At 32.0% G+C, this 25,001-nt stretch overlaps 4 protein-coding genes and 1 non-coding gene across 12 annotated transcripts in view; 3 read left to right on the top strand and 2 right to left on the bottom strand.

Annotated features, from left to right (window-relative positions):
* The window catches only part of LOC105147844 (uncharacterized), a 21,101-nt gene extending 3,603 nt beyond the window's left edge, over positions 1-17,498 (bottom strand). For 6 of the 7 annotated variants that reach the window (XM_087416020.1, XM_087416021.1, XM_087416022.1 and 3 more), the window contains exons 1-11: positions 17,360-17,498; positions 7,122-7,192; positions 6,595-6,793; positions 5,809-6,025; positions 4,667-4,837; positions 4,071-4,145; positions 3,912-3,998; positions 3,494-3,601; positions 2,387-2,503; positions 2,140-2,308; positions 69-365 (exon numbers count right to left, since the gene is read on the bottom strand). In XM_087416020.1, coding sequence (XP_087272146.1) covers positions 69-365; positions 2,140-2,308; positions 2,387-2,503; positions 3,494-3,601; positions 3,912-3,998; positions 4,071-4,145; positions 4,667-4,837; positions 5,809-6,025; positions 6,595-6,793; positions 7,122-7,170 — 1,489 coding nt within the window. In that variant the 5' untranslated portion in view covers positions 7,171-7,192; positions 17,360-17,498. The remainder of the gene's footprint in view (positions 1-68; positions 366-2,139; positions 2,309-2,386; positions 2,504-3,493; positions 3,602-3,911; positions 3,999-4,070; positions 4,146-4,666; positions 4,838-5,808; positions 6,026-6,594; positions 6,794-7,121; positions 7,193-17,359) is intronic. The other variant, XM_087416024.1, reaches the window with a different exon arrangement.
* Positions 10,375-10,447, top strand: TRNAR-ACG (transfer RNA arginine (anticodon ACG)). The gene has a single exon. It is a non-coding gene; the product is annotated as a tRNA-Arg (tRNA).
* On the top strand, positions 12,706-22,312 carry LOC147906643 (uncharacterized). 2 transcript variants are annotated; one of them, XM_087416038.1, is made up of 3 exons: positions 12,706-17,429; positions 17,545-17,693; positions 22,101-22,312. In XM_087416038.1, the coding sequence occupies exon 1, from the start codon at positions 13,875-13,877 to the stop codon at positions 15,711-15,713; it is 1,839 nt and encodes a 612-aa protein (XP_087272164.1). In that variant the 5' UTR covers positions 12,706-13,874; the 3' UTR covers positions 15,714-17,429; positions 17,545-17,693; positions 22,101-22,312. The 2 variants fall into 2 exon arrangements, with proteins under 2 accessions (XP_087272164.1, XP_087272163.1); XM_087416037.1 differs by having other exon boundaries at positions 12,706-17,693.
* Positions 17,582-25,001, top strand: part of LOC105147831 (DGAT1/2-independent enzyme synthesizing storage lipids) — a 25,793-nt gene continuing 18,373 nt past the window's right edge. The window contains exon 1 of the mRNA XM_087416046.1: positions 17,582-17,693. The gene's annotated coding sequence lies outside the window, so the exon portion shown is untranslated. The remainder of the gene's footprint in view (positions 17,694-25,001) is intronic.
* On the bottom strand, positions 20,144-24,494 carry LOC105147843 (ATPase family AAA domain-containing protein 2-like). Its single transcript, XM_087416047.1, has 8 exons — positions 24,228-24,494; positions 23,943-24,134; positions 23,425-23,606; positions 23,176-23,362; positions 22,925-23,110; positions 22,113-22,245; positions 21,951-22,046; positions 20,144-20,602 (listed from the first exon to the last, which is right to left on the bottom strand). Exons 1-8 carry the CDS (start codon positions 24,378-24,380, stop codon positions 20,298-20,300), a joined length of 1,434 nt encoding a protein of 477 aa, XP_087272173.1. The 5' UTR covers positions 24,381-24,494; the 3' UTR covers positions 20,144-20,297.

The raw sequence follows: 25,001 nt of genomic DNA, 5'->3' as shown, positions 1-25,001 counted from the left end.
CAGGTTATAAACGTAAAAAGAATTATCATTAGTGTATTTGTTTAATTCTTAGTTAACAAATTGCGAACCATCTCGACCACGTTCCCCGATATCGCCCTTTGGACCTATTTGGCCCGGAGATCCAGGCAATCCTGGCAGTCCTGGTGGGCCTGATGGTCCTGGTGAGCCTGATGGTCCTGGTGGTCCTATTATACCACGAGGACCTTGTGCTCCTGGAATATTAGACGTATTCGTATATATAGTGTTGCCTTTCGGTCCAGGGGGTCCCGGAAGACCAGGAGGTCCCGGAAAACCAGGAAGACCTGATGCTCCGTCACGACCGCGGGATCCATCTAATCCCGGATATCCTCTGTCTCCAGATTCGCCTAAAAATTAAATTTTTAATGTTAAATTTTATAATGGTTTAATGATACATTTTTATATGATATTTTTCTAAGTAGCACGAAAGTGTCAAAAATAAAAAAATGTTTTAAATATGTATTTAAAAAATTTTAGGTACATTTTATAATGTACAATGCATTTTAATTTAAAAAAATATCATATTTTTCAATTACTTCTACCTTCACTTTTTATTTTAAAACAGTTTAAAATTTTTATAGGTACAAAAAGTTTAACTTTTTTAATTAAAACTTTCAAATTTTTTGTTGATCCTAAAGTCATTTGTATTATCGACTAAACCATATAATTTTTGTATAACAATTACTTTTTTTCTCTTTTATATTGATTCGAAAATTTTTTTCCAAGATTATAATATATGCATTAATATGTGTCTGTGAGATGGAGTTTGTATAAGCTGAGAACGACAAAAAAAATTTCGAAATTGATATCTTCTTTATCATTTCTTAATCCAATATGGCGCTCCACAGCTGTCATGATAACCAGTCACATCGTGCTAACCAGTGACAACGTTTGTTTTATATAAAAGTTATGCTAGTTGTGTATTTACGAAATAAATAGTCCACAGATTAGTAGTTTGAACAAAGAAATAACGTAGAGTTCTTAAAATTGGACTTAGATGTCTAATTAAAACTTAATTGTTATACGAAAATTTACGTGTATGTCGCGTAAAATATTGATGTAATATATAATGATTTGTCAATGACACGTAAATCGTCTATATGTAAGTGCTATTTACAATATGACTAATCGTCTTTAGGATCCCTATATTTTAATATATTCGAGGTGGGACACTTTATTAATATAAATATTAATATAAATATAATTGGATACATTTTTTTTTTGTGTTAACTGAATTGTTTTCTCATGTTCATAAGAATGTTCTTTGAAAAAAAGATCATCTAGTAGGGGATGTCAAAATGACTTTTGCACAAGAGCGCCTTGTAGAACAAGAGCCAGTCTGAACACATTCGTTCCTTTCCTTGGTAATTGTGTTCCTTTGTTAATAATTTTATTCTTCTTCTGAGTTATTTATCTAAATATTTAATAATAAATATTTTTAATAAAGTTCCTTTTCTCTTGCGCACTTAATTTTGACTTTTAGGGTACTTATAAGCGAATAATTTTGAATTATTTATAAATAAGCGAATATTAGCACAGATTGCGATAAATTGATTTACAATGACTGCGAATGAATCTGGGTCAACGATATGTCATGCGCGTCATCTGAATCGTTTAATAGTCGTTATTTGAATTGTGATTTTTTTATAATGTGCAGTGTTAATAAAAAGACTATAAACACGAGATACAGCAGAGTCGAACATTTGAACTAACAAATTAATATTGAGACAAATCACTGTCTCATCTTGTTATGATAAATCTATGATAAATAGATCGAACAACTTTCAAATTAACATATGTATTATTCACATTTCTATTAAAAAATTATTCATGGTTAAAATCAGGAAACATTACGTAAGGATATTATATTCATTCTGGCATGATCGAGATTTAGACGGTAAATTGATTTAGATGTTGCAGTGACAACAAGTACATTAATCGAGCACCCATTCTGTAGTATTCTCTCACTCTCTATCGCCGACATAGAATAACCCAATTATATATCTCGACGCGATTTCTGCTGAGATCGAATTATATCGTCAGTGTTCCCTGAGTGAATTTAATCTATCTTAATTAAGTGGTTTATCTGATGTTTTCTTTCTAAGAAATAACGTATTGTACCTTTTTCACCCGGCTGTCCTTGAATACCATTGTCTCCTCGTTCACCTTTGGCTCCTTTTTCGCCCTTGTATTCTGACGATTCATGTGAAAAATCACCCGGATTCCCTGACGAACCCGGAAACCCTCGAGGACCCTGATCTCCTTTCAGACCCGGAAATCCCATATCGCCCTATTAGAGGATTTATTTTTTTTTTATAAATAAATTTTCACGCGTTATCATATTCAATTTAAAAGCATTAGTACTTACTCTTTCACCCTTTCGGCCTGGTGATCCTAGTAAGCCCGGTGGTCCTGCGGGTCCTATCGATCCTTTAGAACCTTGCAATCCTGGAAAACCTCTAACGCCAATGTTACCTGGAGCTCCCTGATAAGATACATTTCTTATATTCCTTTCCTTGCATTCTTAGTGCCTACGTTTTTGTAAAGGTAAAAAATGATTTTAGTTACGATAGAGGCATATCCAGGAATTTCTTAACGTGCATTGACAATGAGAGAAAAGTATATCGTAATTGTCATTATAATTGCATGGTAAAATAATTATGGTCAGGAGCATCATTTTCATAGTTATTATTGCTATGTTTTATATATATATATATATATATATAGTAACAATAACTTTATAAATATATAGTTACAACATTTTATAGTTTACTATATGTAAATATGATTTATATGTAAGATAACCATACAATTAGTTAAATGAATACATATAATATTATGATCGTTATGATCATAATTCAATTTTCAGATTACTATTTATATAGTTAAAACAATTATAAATTTATGATTGTCCCAAAAAATGACTATAAATTATAATTAAATTATGATTATTCTAATCACTTTTTTCTCTCAATGTGGAAGCCATTGGCGGATTCGTATTTTGGATTATCAAGTTTCTCCATGTGCCAACCAAAAACACAAGAAAAAGGAAAATTTCAACAGTTTCTATACTTCTTCGTTCTTATTTTTTAATTTACGCGTGTGAAAATTTTTTTCTTTTACGACGCGACGGGCGAAAAATAAAAGCCGTATAAACTTTTGCATAACGCGATCAATAGAGTAGTAAGCCTTAAGCCGTAAAAATCTAAGAGTTTCCTAAATTAAAAAATATTTTTGGAATATCAAAATTGTGATTAAGCATTTCAGAAATATTAAAAGTATGTATATATAACATTTTGCTATAAACATTTTTAAGAAAGAAGTCATGATTTCCATGGCCCCCATCGTGGATTCACCTCTGGATTAAGAATATTTTTATGATGAATGATTTTTATAGTTATATAATGATTTTAGTAGTAATTTAATGATGAATGATTTTAGTTATGTATAAACTAATACTATAAGGAAAACATACTATCCTTCCTTGTTCACCCGGCGGCCCCGATTGCCCTGGAAATCCAGTTGAACCTGATATACCAATTGGCCCCGGTGCTCCGGGTGGTCCAGGTGGACCGGGAAATCCCTGATATAATTTTCTTTATCAACTCTTATTAAGAAAACAAAAAATTCATTCATTCAATTTTAATTGTCGCAATATTTAATAAAACATTTAAAAATGATGTGTCGGCTCTCATATTAGTATGATTCAACATCGATTTATTTCGTCTGAGTCTGAAGAAATTTATTAATTAAAAAAGATGTACAATTCATCTTAGTATATAGTTTTAGATTATGATTAATTTCATAAATAATCAAAATTTTATTGATTTGAAAACTAGCTGGAAACCTATGATATAAATATTTAATAAATGTAAAACAAAGAAAGAACTTACATTGGAACCATTAAATCCAGGTGGTCCTTGCGGACAGATCGTATTGCAAGTGGGTTTTATTTGAAGCGGAGCAGGTTCTACGGTTTTCTATGGTCATGTATATATTACACTAGTCAAATCTTGCAAAACTGTTAAATCTTACTGATATGTAGATCTTACCGTAGGTAGCTCTTTACACGTTTCTCTCTCGTCTCTCGTTGGATCGCAAGTTAAAACCATCCATTGCAAGTCAATCTGAAGATAATATAAATAATACAATAACAGACATTTATAATCTTGGGACATCGTACATAATGTTTTATGAAATGTATACCTTCTTATATTTTTTTCATATATGTATAATAATATTTCAACTCTTGTTGGAATTTTAACGTTTCATATGCATTCTGGATATAAGCCAAGACTCTAATATTAAATTCAGTTTGTCCTACTTGGCGATACAATGTTTCAGACTCGTTCTGTACGAAGCTGTTAATTAAGTAGCGGGTTATTTAATTGTAATGGTCACACGTAACTTTATTTCTAGAAAAGCGCATTCCTCGCAGTGACACTAATAGCAATGCAATTCGTGAATGTTAGATGTACATGCTTATAAGTCTATTTTTAAAGATAATTCGAAATTAGTTCGAAAATTAATTATTAATTGAAGAATTAAAAAAATAAAACTGAATAATAAATTAAGTAGTGCAAATGCAAATCTGATATGACGTGAAAAATTAAGCTTCGCATACAAATCTGATATAACGGAGTCTTACCGGCACAGTAATCTTACTATTGTTCATTTTAGCTATCGACAGATCCCCGTCGATTTTAATCGAACCGCGTGGTTTTAAATCTTCCACGCCAACGAATTCGCAATCGATGTTAAGGACTAGTTTATCCTTGAACACCCCGAAGTTTACCTTGTGCCAACCCTTGTCGAACACCTGTTTTATAAAAAAATCATATATTTTTCTTCAAGTTGTTATCCATCAATGACGTAAGCTGCGATTAATCAAGTGTTAATTTATCCTAGACAGGATAATGATGTATAGAAAGAGACAAATGAGTTCTAAGTAAGGCTTATTAGAGAGATCTCTGAGAGATCTCTGAGAGATCTCGGAGAGATCTCTGAGAGATCTCTGAGAGATCTCGGAGTTTCGTATTTATTGCATAAATCCATGTTGTTTCAAAACACGCTTGCAATCTTCATCGATCAAAGGTTCCGAGCGCGTCGTGTCATTCTCTTATCGCCGTATTATCGATCGCATGAGCATGACACTCGTTTTCTATCACGTCAGCGATAGAATTTCTAACGTCCGAGACTCTTTGAAGTGACATTTGCGCATGAAGCGACTCGACGTGACTTACATCCGTTATATCTACTCTGTATAATAGCATGACGATACAATTCACGCGCCTACTTTTGCGGCTTGGCACGCATCTCACGCAATAGCTTACGTAATGATTTCGTGGGGTAAAACACTCATGCATAGATAATTATTAATCAGTTTTAATGACGAGTCTCTCTCTCTCTCTCTCTCTCTCTCTCTCTCTCTCTCTCTCTCTCTCTTCTCGGCAATACTTTTAAGAAACGATCCACTTGACAGAATTTACGACTTGTTTCCACTTTGTGTTATTACACATTCCACATGTTATCGCAAATCGGGACGTGTTTGACTTTGGAATCTTCTACGTGGGGCGATACAATATTTCAATAAAGAGAGAGACATAAATATTGCTTTTTTCAAACAAAAAAAAACGATTTATTAATTCAGACAATTCTCCACGATGACTTTGTCTTCGTCGTTCAAGTGTCCCGTTTAGTGACAAGCGTTTATTTAAGGAATGGAGGACTGTCACGAGCGAAACAAACTATTCTAGAACGATGACAGATGTGGCAAATGATGGCACTCACGCGATCATTTACAAAAGAGATCGTCTGTAATTCTCCCTCGTGGTCGATCGATGAAAAATCCAGTGTTCGCTTCCTAGAATTCATTGTGATGAGAAACTGAGCGTCACCGTTCATGTTCGCAATCTTAATGACATGCCAAGGATACTTCGGTGATTTCCTAGCTCTCAGCGTGTACACTAACGAGAACTCTTCTGGAAGTCCACTGGGTATGATGTCTCTAGAAAAGGATGTAAAGGACGTAAAAGGAGAATTAGCATTTCCCTAATCGATATTTTTTAACAAGAAAATATATTGAGGGTTATATTGAAAAATTTTATTATTTATTAATTATTTATTAATTAATTGAAAAAATTTGCAATGCTATATTCGATTTATCATTTAAATAGATAAATATTTAAATTACAATTTTAAAGCTCTTGTAAATTCTACATAAAGAGCTCATACTGACTAATGTCCATTTTTCCAATGTAAATTAAGTTTAGTCTGGTTTAATTTACTGTCTATCTTTTTCTAATTCTTAGAACTAGAAGAGGATTACAAGTAAGTTTAATCGAGATCAAAGTAATTAATTTATATTGACAGAAATGGACTTAAGGATGATTTTGATCAAACTTTGATTTAATCGACGTTTATCATATTTTCGTCGATATTAGCAGAATTTTTAGAGACAACACATTAAATAATTGAAAATTTTAATTCTGCCGATTGAATTAATCGCCGAGTTAATTAAAGTCTATGAACCAAGTCGGGCCAGACCGTTGTTTCTACGCGAGCTAATTTGAATACTTCGTCGGGAGGGTGACATCAGTGCCTTTCTCCAGCCGGTATGCCGTCTGCATGCGATTACTGCCTCGGACCTTCGTCATGCCACTGTAATGCGCGTCCAACAGATCCAATTTCAGCTTGCTGATAAACTCGAATGTCTGAAGATCGTCTACGCCAGACTTGTAGCCGTTGCATAGCCCACGTTTGGCGACGACGTATTCTAACAGAAATATGGCACCACGAGCTTCGTGAATGCTGCACGTAATTCCATAATATCGGCTGTTTTCCTTTTAACAGACAGGGTGCTTTCTAGGGTGCTTTTGATAATACAAGTCGGCACAAGTATTATTTTATCCTTCTTAACATTCAGTGAGCAACAAAGATAAAATGACACTTCACTGTTGACTTGTATCGACAAATAGAAACCATCGATAATCAAACAATGTCGTTATCTTTATTATTCATTGAATGCCAAGAAGGCTGAAGTGACGTTTGTGTCGACTGTGTCTCCTAAAAGGAAATCAGCCATCATCATGAAAGATACTTACGGGCATAAGTTATGTGCGCTATTGCAAATATCCATGTTTGCAGATACATTTGATACCACGATCGAATAAATCTGAAACAGCGCCAATAGTTGACGATAAAAATAATTGGTATTTGTTATGTTCTAAATTGAGTTCCTAGACAATTAAACGAAAATATAAATTAAGTGAATATCGGTAATGCTAATATTGGCGGCAAAATTTTGAGAAATTTTTAGAGAAAAAACTAGAAAATGTACTATTCACTTTAAATCTCTTAATGAAAAAAATTGTAACGTAATGATTAAAAATCATTTCAAAGAGAAAATGTTAAATTTAATTTACAAATTATAGAAATTTGTCATGATTGGCTAAAATAAAACCAGCAATCGTAACCGACAACCTGTAATGTGATTACGGTCATAGGCAACCAATGAACCGATAGTTTATTTATGTTCAAAAATTAACTTTAATGTATGAAAATCTCAGTTTCCTGGAGTGTCATAACTACGAAATGTACTACAATCCATATTCATGACATGAATTTTAGAGTTATCTTTGATAGAAAAAATTTTTACGGAAAAGTACAGAAAACATGATTGAGATAAGATCTTAGAAAATCTTAGTTTTTCGCAGATATTTATAGTAGAATATGGAGTGAGATTTGTCTTAAAAATTCTTTGTTTTTTGTAGGATTTGTATTCGTAGTGGGATATAAAGTGATGTTGTTTGTTTCCTGCGAAATATGCAAGATACGAAAAAATGTCCCATAAAAGCCCGTAATGCAGCATCAGGCTGGCGTAAGCAAAGGCGTATAGAAAAAGAGGATTTCTTGGTTTTTCTTTCAAACAAGCGACGCCACTTTATGTCGCACTAAGAATATCTACGAAAAACTAAGAATTTCTAAGATCTTGTCTCAATTTATGTAGTTTTTTATAAAAATTTTTTATTCAAGATATTTACTAACTTTTTCGCTTTATACGTGTTCTAAATATATTAATCATATTTATCATTCACATTTTATAAATTTTATTTGATTAAATTTCATTTACAAAAAATATCCTTAAACTTTATCATCAATTTTAATTTTTAGTTCCTGCATAAGATTGTTTCTAAAAAATGGCATTTATAATATTAACAAAGAACTGACTTCCACATATTTAATAAATACGAAGTAAAGTTAGCACAGCTATATATTTCGTGACAGGCGGCCATATTTGCATAGACTATGTTCCGTTTGCACGCATGATTGGCTATTGTCGGAAGAGTTTTTGAAAGGAACTAATTCTTTAGTGCAATTTTATTTGATTCATATGATCATTCGAATAACATATAAATAAGTTAAAAAATGCTATTAAATTAAGTGACGCGTTTCAGAGATATTAATAAAAAGTGTTATTTTTCATTATTTTTAATATATTGATTTAAAAAAAGGACGCAAAATACTAAAAAACTTCAAAAGAACTTTTTTGTAACGAATTAAATCTATCGATCAGGTATATAGAAAATTGTTTTCAATGTCATAAACTCAAAATAGAAAAAGAAAACGGAAGAGAAAAAAATTTGCGAAAATTTTCAACTTTTACTTTTTGGCATTAATTTCTTTTTTAATTAAGTATTGTACACCAATTTTTTTTGTAACCAGTTGACTATAATTTTTTCTGTATATACTATCAACATCAGCAAGAATTGTGGTGCAGGATTTTTATCATACTTTTTATCATACGAATAGGCATGAGCTCATTCGTCATTGACTTTCAGTAGGTTTAAAGTTTGTCCATATCACCGTTTTATTTAAAACGGTTTATCACGGTTTTATTTAAAAATATACTCGTCTGCGGTATGTATCTTGCGGTATCAGCAACTGGAAATAGACATAGATAGGCTGAAACGCAAAATACTTGATTTTTTTTTATTATTTCGTAAAGCATGTAAACTTCAGATATAAGCGAAAAGAAGTATAGATATAATAAACGAAGGTCAGCTATAAACGCTAAAATACAAACTTTAATACTAGATAATATTTTATAGATGGCTTTACATAAATTTCATTTCATATTTGTAAACAGTTACAAACTGCATTGTAATATAAATGTCATTGTCATATAAATTTTTTAAATTTTTATTACCTGCACATTAAAAATAAATTTTTGTTTTATGATATAGCATGTAATTCAGTAAATACTATTGAGTAAAATAATTAGGTAAAAACATATATTTTTAGTGTGTAATATATTGGTTTTGTAATAAATTTGTTTTGTAATTTTGTCATAATTGTAATAAAAGAAAATTTCAATAACATAAAATTAAAATAAATCCAAAATGTTGAGAAACCAAAAAAAATGTCCAACTTGCGTTAACAATATCTCAGTCATTGATCAAAAATTCTTGTTTAAAGTAAATTCGATTTGTTTATTACATAAAGTCGTTTCTTCAATCAATTTTATAATAAGAACTTATTTTCTTCAAAAGAAAACAATCAAAGGATGAAAAAGGAAAGACAATATCAGGGACATAAAATATTCGAAGAGGAATAGTAAAATTGTCTTAACAAAAATTTCTCGCAAAAATTTCGAATAGAAATACGTGATAGAATTATTATATCGATGTCGACGATTAAATCGCAAGTTTGTTAAGTTTTATTAAATTGTACACTCAGGATGACCTGATAGGGGTTGAAATGTATAGTTATGTTTTTATATGTCTTTATGTACTTCTAATTTAATCATTAAATATTAGATTAATTTCCAACTCGTCATCTAGTTGCGACTCGTAGCCTTTGATTACAAAATAAAGTAAATTGAATAATCATTTGTCTTAGTAGTAGAATGATATTTTTCTGTGTATGTTGATCTAGACTATATATAATAAAGTTTACAAAATTCTAATATTTGAGTTATAGTAAAAATAGTAACATAAAGTTTTGACCGCTTTAAATTAAGTTTTGTCCAAATCATATCAATAAAATTGTGTAATTTTCAAATTATTTTAAAGTTTCTTTTTATTATGACATATTCATATATGTAGAATATATAGAAATTTTAAGAGTATTATTTTCATAACACTCTTAAAATTTCTATTCTGTCTTAATAATCGGATTAAAAAAGAAGAGATGTTTGACAGCAAATGCGATATGCATATATCATATTGAATAAAAAATCAGATAATTTTTATCAAATTCTGATTAAATTAATCATAAATTTATATATTGTAATATTGAAAGTATAGATACATATTTTAATTTGATGAACCTGTACTAAAGAAAAGGGTTTAATACGGTCCTGTGGCGCAACGGATAACGCGTCTGACTACGGATCAGAAGATTCCAGGTTCGAATCCTGGCAGGATCGACTTAGTCATATTTTTGAAAATACATTATAAATTTTTAAAAATTATAAATTAACATTAAGATAGAAATTTCATGTCTCATTTCACACAATGATATCGGTCAAAACTTATTGATTTTTTTAAAAGATAAATTGCATTGGTCTGCTTCTCCTTTTTAATATTTTCTTTTTTGATATTTAATCAAAATATATATTTGAACGATTATATATTTCATTGATTATATTTCTTGAAAATATATAACTGTCTATTATAAGATTTTTTAGCAAAAGAGCGCGAGAATTACTGTATCGTTCCAGAGCGATAATTTATCTGTGTGTGTGTAGAACGGATATCTCTTTCCGTGGTGCAAAGATAACTTGGATCAAGTTTCGCATATCTATTAGGTGTTGGAATTAATTCGTAGCGTTTTACAAGTGATGGGAAGTACTTTCATTAATGTATTTTTTAATGCTCATGTGAAATAAATAACATTCTTTCATTAAAAAACGCTACGAATTAATTCCAACACCTAATACTTTGCGACATTTGTTACATTATCTCCAGTTAAATAATTTGAAGCAACATCTCTTCTTTTTTAATCCGACATTATTAAGACAGAGTAGAAATTTTAAGGGTTATTTTCATAGTTGTACTTCTTATGAGTATGAAAAGAAACTTTAAAATATATTTAAATTTAAAAATTATATGATTTTATTAATATGATTTGGATAAAACTTAATTTAAAGCGTTAATTATTTTTCGTTGCTATTTTTTTATTATAACTTAACATTTCCCCGGTGAAAATTTTGTTCATAATTTTTATATGAATTAGAACATTTTTCAGAAATACTTAGAAATATTCGGAAACATACATCTTCTCTCAGAATTTTTCATACAATTCTGAAATATTCTAAAATTTCATCCCATGATTTTAAAAAAATATTTTAAAATTTTTTAGATTTTAATCAGAACATTTCATCAGAAATTATTACTTACAAAAAATTTTAAAAATCTTACGATATTTTATAATTAATATATATGAAAAATTCTGAGAAAAGATGTAGATTTTCTGAGAAATGTTCCAATTCGTATAAAAAAATGAGAAAATTATAAAATTATATAGAAATTCTGAAAAATTACATGAAAAATTCTGAAAAAAATGTTTATCAGGATAGCTAGAATTTGGTAAATTTCTTATATGTCTAGATCAAAATAAGACTGCAGACAATCGGGTAATATATTGCCGTTTCTTGTCTGCCTTCAATAATGGATTAGACACTGAAAGAAGTGTAATCGATAAAAAGCAATCTGAAAACCTGTCCCCGGGGTACTTGTAAAGTTTCTCCTTTCTTAACAAAAAAAAAGATGTCTATTTTGCACTTATTCCCACGCACTTTTAAGGAATGAAACATCTCTGTAAAAAAAATTTATTTTCTTTCAAAACGAATATCGTCGAAATTATTGTATAAAAAATAGAAAAATTTTGTAAATAAGAGTTGAGTGGTTTCAGAATAATGAGAAATGATGCTTTGAAATGATAATACAATTCTTGTTATTTTTTAATACGCCTCCACCGCTTAACATTTTTTTCAAAACCTTGAAAATTATTTATGACAAGTTAATTATTTTAGTATAAATTCAACAGTACATATTTATTTTCTAAAAAATCATTTTTGAGAATTAATTACAAATGTCTGCATGTTTACTACCCATTTATCCGAAGCGCTCTTCACGCAGCTTCTGCATGATAAGAAATGACATGATAAGGACAAATACATTTCGAGGAATTTTGTATATGTATAAAATCACACAAGTTCTTATCATGCATAATCATAATAAGATTATTGTATAAAAATTTGAAAGTCAAATTATGAATAATCCAATGACTATATGCGAAATAATGCACGAGCGATGAAACCATACAAATTTTATACAAATTTTATACAAATTTTTATTGTATTAGCATCGGATTAACAATTCTTAAACGTGGAATGATCACAATGTTCATTGGACGCCCGATTGTTCTTTTAGCTAAATATTTTCGTCAAAGTATCTATACGAAGGTTAATTTGTTTTTCTTTTTCGAACGGAAGTAAACACTCATCTACATAGGGATCCTTATACATAAAGAGAAGATTGGCTTAGGCTAGCGGTGTTGCTAATAGTTCTTTTATATTCCTTCTTGTCGGCACGCGAGCAATATCTCTCCTACAAAGATTATTTGCATTTCGTCGAAGTACAATAGCACAGGTCAGTCAATAGCACGTGTAAAAATATTTCTATTCTCTTCGAAGATTTAAGTTCGTTTTACAATCATTGTATGTTTTATTGTGTTCTCACATGTATGGTCTAATAACAATAAGATTCTTATTGTTTATAAGAACATAAATTACGTTCGAGAATGTCAAAATCGCTGATATATCATACACGATGGTCCACAATGATTTACAAAATGCTTATTCATCACCATCTTAATTTATGACTTTAGAAGCGAGAAATACAGTAAAGACTGTTAGAATATACACTGCCAATACCGAAAATTTATTATATTCATATTACATATATTATAAATTTTTGGTACTGGCAGTGTATATTCAAACGAGACCAAAATAGAAATACTTTTCAATAAAATAGACTTAGATATAAAATATACCGAAAATGATTTTTTTCAGGAAGAAATTAAATCATATTTACTTGTATATAAATTAATAAGTTGACAGCTGTGAATATATCTATTTCGTTTTTTATTGTGTATAATTCATTTCTAAATATATGATTATTTATTAATGAAATAAAAGGAATTTTCTAAAAAGGAAAGGCATACTTTCTACAAATCAATTCTATGTAAGTGTTATTTATTGAAATATATTTCCATATTAATATATTTTGTAAAAACTTTTATTGTATATTTTCTCAGTTCTGATATCACAATCCGAGATAGTAATGATGAATGAGAACGAATAAGATTGCTATTTCAATCTTAATCATTTGTATAAGCTTTGTATATTTTTAACATTTAATTTTATACGTTATTTTACTCCGGAGACTCGATTCCAGTCGCAGACTTCTATAAAAGTCTAATTTTATAGAAGTCTGTGATTTTCCAGTGAGTTAAAAAATAACTCAAGTCTTCAGCACGAATCCTTGTGTCGTATTAGACTACTCAAATATTTTGTTTACTTCATAGAGGTCATAGGAAAAGAAAAGCACATATAAACACACCACAAATCTTATTTATCATTCTTCATCAATGGGTTAGATGTTATCGAAATATGATTTTAGGTAACAGTTGAATCTCTCTCCGCGCTCGTATAACGACACGTCGCGACACAACACAATCGCGTACAATTGACAAATGTTTATATCTCGATATTAGATTGTATCGTATCCGTAGGCACGAGGTGGCGCCACATCCGAGCCAGGACGAAGTCAGACGAAGTTTTATTGCTGATGGACGAAGTTTATCGGCGACGAGCGACGAGCCATATCCCATCACTGGCGGTAGTTTATTGCGCCCTGCGCCGCGCAATCGTGAGCTCGCAGGAGGACGTGAAAGCTCGGCGAAGCGGCGACGGCGGCAGTGGCGGCGATAGACAGAAGAAGGAGGACGGTCGGCGGCTCATGGCCGAGGACATTTTTCCGAAAACTAACGAGATGCGTAAAGCGGACGTGCAACCAAACGCAAGAGGCTTTCGCGTCCCAGCTGCCGTAACTCTACGAGAATGCAGCGTCGTCATCGTCGGAAGTACATGCAGAATATGCGGCAGGGACTTCAAATGCGAGAGCGACGTCGCTCTACACACGCGATGGCGACACAATGGAGCTATAGGATCGCTAATGGGCATCCTGGACCATTCCGAGATGAATCTCGGGGATATCAGCCAGAGATGCGACGTTTGCGACATGACCTTTGGGATTGTTTCGGATCTGAGATTCCACAAGCGACTGATACACAAACATGTGATCAAGAACAGAGGAAAACGCCGGAAGGAGATGGTACGCATAAAATTCAAACTCAACGGTGTGACGACGACAGATGTGAATCTAGATCGGAGATACATCGAGAACAGTCTCGGGTGTCTCGTCGACGTTTGCGAAACTTCGGATTCCCTTAAAAATGAAAGACGTCAAGATGACTGCGCTAGGAATATTGATTTGTCTCTCCCGAACCATGTTGTGGACAAGAGTCACATGCAATACAGTATACGGCCCCACGAAGCTGCGAATCGATACATTGTAGGTAAATTCGCGTCTACCAAAGGCGACACGATAGCTAGTTGCACTGCCGAAGTGGGGAAGAGTCTCGTAGAGATCTCGAATACGCCGCACAAAGACGCAATCCCCGTTAGCGACAATACATGCCAAGGGAACAAAGATCGTTGCTATTTTAATTCTCAAACCGCAACGGACGTGCTTATCAAAACTTTTTCTAATAGCATCCCCAATAAAGAAAATTCGCGAAGAATAAACGAGTTGGAAAGAAGAAACATGTATTGTCAGAGCGAGATTTTACTCGGTGACGATCATGACGATACCGAAGTTCTTCTCGCCTGTCAATCAAAAGCGTTCGACGAATCTATGTTTAAACAAAATTCTCAGTCGAGCGAATATCCTCACTATTCTGTCAGATGGTTTGATAAAATTGTAGGGACCAAAGAAACCACTGGGTTGGCCAATTCTGTAGTAGATTCTGTGGAAATAATAAGTGATAGTAATAACAATGAAAAGAGTTACGATCTTAATACAGACGCGATGATGCGTTTGTCTCCTTCGCTATCTCGACTGGGCAAAAACGAGCCGACGAAAGCTAATTCGAACGTTGATGATGACGTACAAGAAGTACTGCGAATAATCAGGGGAAATACGCAAAGTGATATCAATCATGAATCACCTAATCGCATCGAAAGAGAGATGCTAGTTCAAAACGCTGTAAGCGAAACATTTACGTTGCCTTCGCAGTTAGAGCCGAGCGTTTGTCCAGAAAAATACAGGGTCGCATTTACCAATTTTGAACCGTCCGATTATTCACCATTTATGACTGTGACTGAAAGCGATTATCAGTTTTTGGCAAATTCATTTGATAAAAAGTTGGGCATTTATTTCGAAGATTTGCAGCGTTACGGAATCGAGCTCTACAATGATTTACCGGAAATGAATAATAATTTGGAAAAGTACTGGATATATGCTCCACCGGTATATCCTCGGGACACACGTCAGGATTTTTATGAAACATGGAAGCAATCTGACGATCTGCCGTATATCAGTGGATTGAAAGTGAATGACAATTAAAACTCCTGAGGAAAAAGGCATCAATGAATGTGCCAATATATTAGGTGTTGGAATTAATTCGTAGCGTTTTACAAGTGATGGGAAGTACTTTCATTAATGTATTTTTTAATGCTCATGTGAAATAAATAACATTCTTTCATTAAAAAACGCTACGAATTAATTCCAACACCTAATATATTCTTTTGTTTTCCTTTTATATTATCTTAATTTTCTTCAAATTTAAAGACAGAAATATTTTACTATATTTTCTAAACATTAATAATGTGTTCCGATGCACTGCCACTAAAAATATACGTAACGTAAACTATAGATTTTCAGTACTGGCAGTGCATATCGAAACCCTTACTTTATATATGTAAAATCGACAAAAAAGAGTAAACTTTCATTATCGTTTTTTTTTCTCGCTATTGTCATTTCATTATTAGCATTTCTTCTTTATTTAAACAAATGAACGAAAGTTGTGTGATACTTCAAGCGAATTGAATATCAGCGTGATATATGAAATTTCAATTCCATGAAGAAAAAAAGTTGGCTTATTATGATAAATAAAAAATCTAAACATTTTTATAGCAATAATTATACAAAAATATTTTTAACTGATATAATCAAGATATGAAAAAATATCTGAAAAATATTCTTGATGCTTCAAAAATTTAAATGTGAATAATTCACAATTGTTAATCTCGCTATAGTTATCAGCTCTTGCTATAAAGATTAGTAGAAGTTTGTAAAACGCTAATAAAATTTATAAGTGTTATCAGTTAAAAATTTTTAAAAGTATTGGGGAAAAAAGGAAGAATAATATTCTTATGCCTAGTTTATACTTCGGTCCTAACTCTAAAATTTAGCCAATGGAATACAGATTTCAGTTAAGACCATTAAAACTAATAGCCCTATTGGCTGAATTTTAGGATTTTAAGGTTACGACCGAAGCATAAATCAAGCATTACTGTGTAGATCTAAACGTTATATGTTACTTAAGTTTTTCTCCTTTTAATTTTTGATGTGCGATCAAATAACTTTGTGATAGTAGATACGTCAATCAGCAGGCTAAAACTGGATTACAAATATCTTATTTTATATCTACATTTCTACTTACATGCATACGCTATTAATATAAATATAGATATAATTTTTGTGTTCTTGTACATTTTATAAAAAATTTCTTTGTATTACAAGGAACATGTGAGTCCATGTATGTGATATCTAAAAAAAAAAAAAAAAATTGTTTTCAGAAACTTTCATTTACACGATTTCTCTTCTGTTTTCGTCGTCTTCGTCAATATCGCACACTATGTATGTCAATTTTTATAAGAATAATATTACAGCCAAAATGTCGTTTTCCCTAGCACTTAGGTATATATATGCGGTGCTCCTACTTTTTTAGGAGAAAAAGACAATGCCGAAAATTGAAATATTTTAGGATTTTTAACAATCTACATGTTTGTAATAAATATTTGTTGAAAACATTATTTATGTCTTTTTTTGATTTTCCCATAGTGTCGTTAGAAGCTTAATAAACATCCACAGCAGTAAAATTATTTCTACAAAGGAACAAGGAAACTAGGATTGTGACAAGATCGTGTTAAAAGATCGATTTATCGCAGTAATATTGCGTGTGGCAAATAAAAATATCCACACGTTACCGTTGTTGCTTGCGTGACTTCCCCGTTGCTTCTCGTCGATGTTACGCGTCCGACACGCACACACTAATCGGTAAGTCTTGCTAGGGAAAGGGTGAAGGGAGAGAGAGGGAGAGAGAATTTCCGATGTTACACCACCGCCAGTTTTAATATGCAATGATCAGACTGCTTCGCTTTCTTTGAAATAGAGCACGTTATTTCTCGCTGTGAAACACGATTGTACTCGAGGTGCAGGATGCAACACAACATTGCACAGCAGCCACACTCCAACTGATAAGTTCGCTGGACCACATCGCCAGGCCCCTCTACCGCTGCCAGAAGCCCTCTCAATTCTCAAGTAAGTAGGAGAAACTGATTTGATCTTATGAGTCATAAAGGGAAGACGGTCATCGTCATCGAATCGATGCATCAAAGGCACATAGAATGTGCTAATGTTGCAATTCAGAAATCGTATCAAGTTCTAAAACTGTTCCTTAACAATGCAAAATTTACTTATTATAGCAACTCATTGTATTCCGCAACACGAATGTGCAATTCATTGCAAAAATCAAATTGAACACTATAAAATTAATTGAAACACTAGCCGACATCTTGAATCCTACCTTTCTTTATAATAAAAGAGAGATCGAGTGTATCGTGAAATTTATTATCGAAAAATCAGTTGAGTACGTACCAGCTATGAAATTATTAAAAAATAAATAAAAGGGCTCGGAGGGAATAGGCGCTGTTCAGAGTGTGCAAATTGTTCAAAGAATTCTCTCAATACGTAGGCAATTTGAGTATGTAACTTTTGTGTTTATTATTGCTAAAGAAAGATAGAAGACTAACTGAAACGTACGAAAATTTATTATATATTGTTTAACGATTTTTTATTGTTCTGTCGTCTCTTCAATAAATTTAACTTTTATATTGAGAGAATTCTTTAAACAATTTGCACATTCTGAACAGCACCTATTTCCTCGAGCCTTTTTATTTATTTTTTTTTATTACTACTTTTAAGTTAGGAAATCGTAATATTCAAATTTTTTATGAAATTATTATTTTGACAAAACTCGAGCTATGCGAACTATTACAAAAAGACTGAACGAAGATTCAACATGTAAGTGTCAATATTTAACGATGAGTTCTTTGCAGTATCTTAAGATGCTTATTTTAATATAATTACTAAATTTCACAATCAATTAATTTTTTATTATTTCAGTTTATGTTTGCGTTTCAAGTTTGACAGTAATCGACACGCAGTTAACTAAAAGATGTATTTAAAATTTTATAGAAAATATTATTAAACCAAAATTTTGACTGTTAATTAGCGCTTTTTATTTATTCGTTTTAATAAACAATTGTGTATCTTGAAATGAGGTGAAAATTATAAAAGTGAGCAAATTTACTATAATATTTATAATTTCATTGGGATCAATAACTATTATAGTGAATTTATTTACTCATTTTTGTAATTTTCACCGTTTCAAGATGACACCAGAGAGTCGATTGTGTATCTCGAAATGAGGTAAAAATTACATTCGTTAGTTATTGATCAATTAAATTATGAATATTCTAGTGAATTTGTTCACTTTTGCAATTTTTACTTCATTTGAGATACACAATCGACTCCCAGAGTTAAATTGTAATTAATTACTAATATTATAAGATACTATTATTCATAATATATTTAACTACAAAAATATCTGAATTTTATATATATATATATATATATATATATATATAATATTACTAACAGAATATTTTTAAATATAATGAATGACAGAGATCAAAAACTTTTAACGATTTCAGACTAGTGTCATCCCTGAGACCAAGCGTCGCTATAATAAAACAGCAATAAAATGGGGGGTGTATATCATTTTGTTCATATCGCTAATTGGCTAATTTAAAATAATATAATCTCATTAGTAAAATAGTAAAATACTACCGGCCAATGTGAGTGATGTGTGTAAATGCACCTAATGAAATGAGAAGTAGGAACGGTAATATATGTATAGGCATGAATACCGACACGTTTCAATTTCAAGCCAAAAGTATCCGATCCTAGACAGCTCTGAAATACACAATTGATCCCCAGATTACCACTCATGAACACTCATCTATTCTTTGAAACTCGTATCGGAATCCCTAACAAATGAGACAAAGCAGACTCTTTCTATACGCCTGTCATATCCTGAGACATGTTCAGATTTCCATCCGGGTGTCATAATGTCATCCTTGAGTAACGTTCAGTAAACAACAGGACGGAGTGACACTCGAGTGAGAATCTGAACATATGCCCTGAGAGGTACAACAATGTGTTGTGACCTGAGAGGCAATTGTATTATATCTTGAAAATTACAAAAATTCATTAAGTATTGACCAATAAAATCATAACTATTCTGGTAAATTTTTTCACTTTTGTAATCTTCATTTTATTTGAAGATTTATTGTTCTATTGTTATCTCTTTTTTCAATAAATTTAACTTTTATATTGAGAGAATTCTTTGAACAATTTGCGTACTCTGAACAGCGCCTTCCTCGAGCCCTTTCATTAATTTTTTATTGTCACTTTTAAAATTTAGTTTTAATTTCAAATTAAATGTACGTTATTATGTGGATATTATTAAGCATTTTAATTTTTTTAAATAAATTTCCTATTTACCATTTAATTTAAATAATTTAAATCAGATAATTTTTTAATGCAGATAACTTTTAAGAATTAATTAAATTAAGAACAAAAATAAATTGTAACGTCAAAATGATGAAAATTATATGAACAGTACATATTTAATAGCAAAAAAATGTGCAAAAAATATTTTTTTTAATGTTTACCGCGTCATTTATTACATCACAATATTACATTTCACGAATTTTTCATTGTATTATTTATCTATTATGTTTCACAAATTTCACAAATTTGGACATCACACAAACGATTCACGAGGGACCAAATTAACGATTAATCCTCTTCTTGCTTTATATGCATTTTGACCCGTTTTAATTCTTCATAACGAGCGACGTATTCGTTCACCGTCACGGATAGATCTCCGTTGTTCTCCATTGCGAGTTCGAGGGAAGAGAACAGGCTCTCCAGTAGATGACTCGGCCACTCGTCGGTTGATCTGACAATCGTTTCGACCAAATCCTCGAATTGTGAGCTGTACAATTTCTCGGTGCTAGACGGGACCGAAGAGGCGCTTAATCTCTGCCGTTTGGATGACGGACCTTCCCCGGACGCGTTGTATTCTCTCTTGATGTTCGTTCCTAATCATCAAGTTTATAAAAATATACAAATCCATTGTGATTTATACTATTCACGTGTTAATAACTCAATTCTAAGAAATTGTTCTACTGAAAAAAATCATGTCATAAAGTTACATAATGATATCATGTAATTAAGACAAGTAAATCACGAATTGTTCCAAATCAGTACATGATTTTTTTTAAAACCACATAATTTGAAAATTCACATAATAATATGTATTCTTCCTTCTATTTCTATCATTTAATTCTTTAAAATTCGGTAACTATAAAATCACATGATAGATGAAAAATTATTTCTAATATTATGTAATTTTTCAAATTACATTTAAAAAAAAATCACATACTGATTTGTAACAATTTGAAACAATCTGTTACATGATTTAATTACACGATTTCATATATAGGGTGGGCCATCTATTGGTACGTTTTTGAATTTCGTCGTATGGCAACACCGAACGAGCTACAGACCCGAAATTTTGACAGTTTATTAGTCATACCGTCCGCGGCACGAAACAACATGTTTTCTCTTGAAGAGCGTTTTGAAATTTTAAAAACTTATTTTCAAAGTCAGTGCTGTGTCGCCGAAACTGTACGAATTTTGAAAAGAAATATGGAGCACCGAAGGAGCTATACGCAAATTGGTGAGGAAAGTTCGTGAGAAAGGGATGTTAGTGGATGACAGAAGTGGTCCCAGAGCTCGGACAGTGCGCACACCCGAGAATATTGAGGCTGTGGCCCAAAGTGTGAGACAATTCCAGCTTTGAAAAACAATAGTCCAAAATGTCATTAATAATTGGGGTGACCGAATGGCATACTGTAAGGCCAGTAGAGGGAGCCACATGAACGAAATCGTTTTTCATTCTTGACGCGGATACTTTTAGCTTCACAACAAAAAAAAAATTAATAAAAAATATCAATGTATGCTCATTTGATCGCATTTTTAAAAACGTACCAATAGATGGCCCACCCTGTATAACGAAAAAAAAATCATCATACATTACGTGATTTCGTTATATAACGAAATTATAATAAATAAGTAAATCACGTAAGAGATTGTTCCAAATCAGTATGTGATTTTTTTTTAAATATAATTCTTCGTGACGTGATTTTTTTCAGTAAGGCGTATATATACAGGTAGGACTTATAAGATTTATGTGTCAATTATAAAGCAGTTACTCGATTTGGAAGACGTCGAGTGCAAGGACCGTACAGCTCCGAGCTTATTTCGCGCTTTCGATTGTGTTTTAATCTTCCTGCCGCGTGCCGCACTAATCTCTTAAGAGACCATTACGATGCACATTAACATGCGTAAATATTATACATATAAAATTTGTATTAAAAAATATACCTAGAACTCCATTAGAGTCAGTAGAGTGTATATGATTCTTTAGCTTCCAGTTCTCACCCTTGAGCTTCTTCAAGCATGAGATTGGCGTCAGATCCGCTGCGTTTGTTAGAAATAAATATTATTAATCATTATACATTGTTATTATTTCAGACGGATAATCACCTTGCGAAGAGTGATCGGAAAGACTGTCGGATTTTTCATTGAACAACTGCTTGAAAAAGAAATGTCGCTTTTGCGGCGAAGGCGATTTCACTTCGTATATTTCGCCACGATTATTATCATACAATTCTGCAATCTGTGACAAGCAGTCGATAATTGTACACTTACGAGCATATTAGAAATATATCAATATTTAAAGATCAGTCGTTTAAGAGATAATTTATTTTCTATTTTGATTAAAATGATTCTATAAATATTCAACATTTTCACTTCAATCTATTGTTTTTAAATATACTTAAATATATCTTAATGAATATATGCTATTATATTTATATCTTGAGATATCTGCTTTCTTATTATTCTCAGACTCTTATTATTTTTAGATTCTTAATAATATCGAGTTATTAATATTCTTATAAAATAGATTCTTATTAAAATCAAATTAAGTTTTATAAAATGCTTATTAGTAAATTGCTCAAAATAAAAATTATTAAATTGCTTGTCAATTTAATTTATTACTATTCTATTATTACTATTCCACTTCTATTCATGATTGTGCTTCAAGACTGAAAAAGATTTCGGGGCGTTGTTTGCAGAATTAGAGATATATATACATAAATTTATACTATTATATTAATATTTAAATCCATATTTTGACCGAAAATAAGATTTCTCTTAGTCATATTTATTCTCATCCAATTCGAATTATAATTTTTTAAACCTTGATGTACTAAATATGTACAAAACACGGGCAGAAAAGTATTAAACATGTTCAAAAAACAAAAGAGTATTAAAAAGACAAAAAAGATATCAACCTCTGATGGCAGATTAATGTGTCGACAGTGAGCGGTCATTAGCACGAGTATGTGCACTGATCGATCGAGACCACGTATTAAAGAGGTAAAAACCACTCTCGCCGTCTCATCCACCAGATCCCACCAGGTCAAGACCCCGGGCATATACAGCAACGCTGGTAGGGTGCGTCGCGCGGTTTTGATCTTCTGTTATCACAACAAAACGACTGTCGTCTGATATTTTGCAAAAACAAGAAATAATTGTTTTCTACTTGTATCATGGCTTCTTCAGCCGCCTTGCCCGTTTCCTCAAACAACGTCGTAACGTCCAAGATGTGACACGGCAAGTGTTCCAGGGTGTGCAGCAACGCCGGGCCTAGATGACGAGTGTGAGAATCGTCTTCACCGCACAGCAAAATTCGCGGACAGCTGTTCGATTTGGACATGGCTTTACCTGTACTGCGATCCCATGTCGATTAGTATTTGATTTTCGCCTCTCTGGATATTTTCATATCACTTACATGTTGTCGGAAGTCAGCATGCCAGTTGGACAAAGTGTTTGTAAACGCAACAGGATTCCCGACAAATCCTCGTGCAATAACGGTTGGATTCTGAAGGATAAGCTTTTAATCGGGGCGACGATGACGCGATGCGACGCGGGAACGATGTTTTGGCGTGCCTTCAAGAAATCTTCCTTTTCCACCTTTATAAGAAATATTTCTCTCGCAATTAGACGTTTTACTTTATGTAAGAATAGTACGAAATGTACAAAATAATATAATGTATGAAACGTATTAGGGGAACCGGAAAGTAATGTCGTTTATCGCATATCGATATTCGTTTATCATTTATCAGCTCATTGTGTACTTCAAAGTCATGCCAGACATTTTTAAAAAAACGACATTACTTTCCGGTCCCCCTAATATGTATATATTTTTACATAAAAATTATTTCTATATAAAGTCTATTTTTTTCTGTAATCTATTTTATTTGTTAAATAGGATTAAATCAGTATTTATTGTCACACCAAGTATCTTACTTTGAGATGGCGTTCATTGATGTGATACTTAGACTTGGAATTATAGATCTGTGGATAATTTCTGCGAACGGAGCACATAACTGCTTCAGCGCAAAGAGCCTGCAGATCACTGCCGCAGAATCCTAGCGTTTTCGATGCCAGATTTGCCAAGAATTTCTGTGCAGGTTTCTGCTTCCAGCTTTTGATGTGCACCTATCCCCGTATAAAAACAAAAACGTTTTCCATTTCATCATTAGCTTTTTTTCTTACACATTGTTGCGATATTTTTTATTAGCAGAACGATACCGAAAGTATCTCTTTTCTGGCGCTGTAGCAAGGCAAAGGGAAGTACAGTTCTTTGTCAAATCTGCCGGGTCTCCTCAGAGCAGGATCTATCGCATCAATTCTGTTAGTCGCGCCTATCACTATGATCTCGGAATTGTTATCCAGACCATCCATCAGGGCCAAAAGAGTGGAGACAACGCTGGCATGAACAAAATCCTGCCGACTAGATCTCACAGGCGCGAGACCATCGACTTCGTCGAAAAAAATGATGCATGGTTTTGTCTGTTGTGCCTGGAGAAGAATAATTTCTTTCTTTGGATTGGAGATGCAATGGAGGAAGCTCACTTTCTATGGAAACTCTACAGGAATATAGTATAAAATATTGGAAAATGTTTAAAAAAAAATTTTTTTAATACTTGAAAAGATATTGTTTAAAAAATTTAGAAATATTTTAAAATGATTTTTTTTCGTGGTAACATTTTTAGTAACATCTTAAAAATTTGTTAGAAATATTTTTTTTAATGTTCCTTTTTATCACTCAGAAAATATTTTCTAAAATATTTGAAATATTTGATATTTCTGTGCTGTATTGGTTCTTGAATATGCATAACTTTTTGCAGATTCAATTTTACAGTATAATTTGTTCAAGATAGCCAAGTTTTGAAGAAAGTTGATTTTAAATTTAAATGTTTATCATTAAACTTTGAACAAATTAATGATAAGAGTATGGAATAGCATGGAATAGCATGGAATTATAAGAGATCAAACTTTACCGACCAGAGAGAAAATTTTTTC

The sequence above is a fragment of the Acromyrmex echinatior genome, chromosome 19 (genome assembly GCF_024713525.1).
Source record: "Acromyrmex echinatior isolate Ae372 chromosome 19, ASM2471352v2, whole genome shotgun sequence".
Classification (NCBI taxonomy): domain Eukaryota; kingdom Metazoa; phylum Arthropoda; class Insecta; order Hymenoptera; family Formicidae; genus Acromyrmex; species Acromyrmex echinatior.
This window is presented reverse-complemented; position numbering and strand designations above follow the sequence as displayed.

What these genes read in the sequence shown, in the direction of transcription:
- LOC147906643 (XM_087416038.1), top strand. Translation starts at nt 13,875, where the DNA reads ATGGACGAAGTTTATCGGCGACGAGCGACGAGCCATATCCCATCACTG.
- LOC105147843 (XM_087416047.1), bottom strand. Translation starts at nt 24,380, where the DNA reads ATGGATGGTCTGGATAACAATTCCGAGATCATAGTGATAGGCGCGACT. An exon ending in ACATTAATCTGCCATCAGAG is followed by an intron (nt 22,246 to 22,924) that starts GTTGATATCTTT and finishes TGCTTGTCACAG; the next exon opens with ATTGCAGAATTGTATGATAA. An exon ending in TTCCGATCACTCTTCGCAAG is followed by an intron (nt 22,047 to 22,112) that starts GTGATTATCCGT and finishes TAACAAACGCAG; the next exon opens with CGGATCTGACGCCAATCTCA.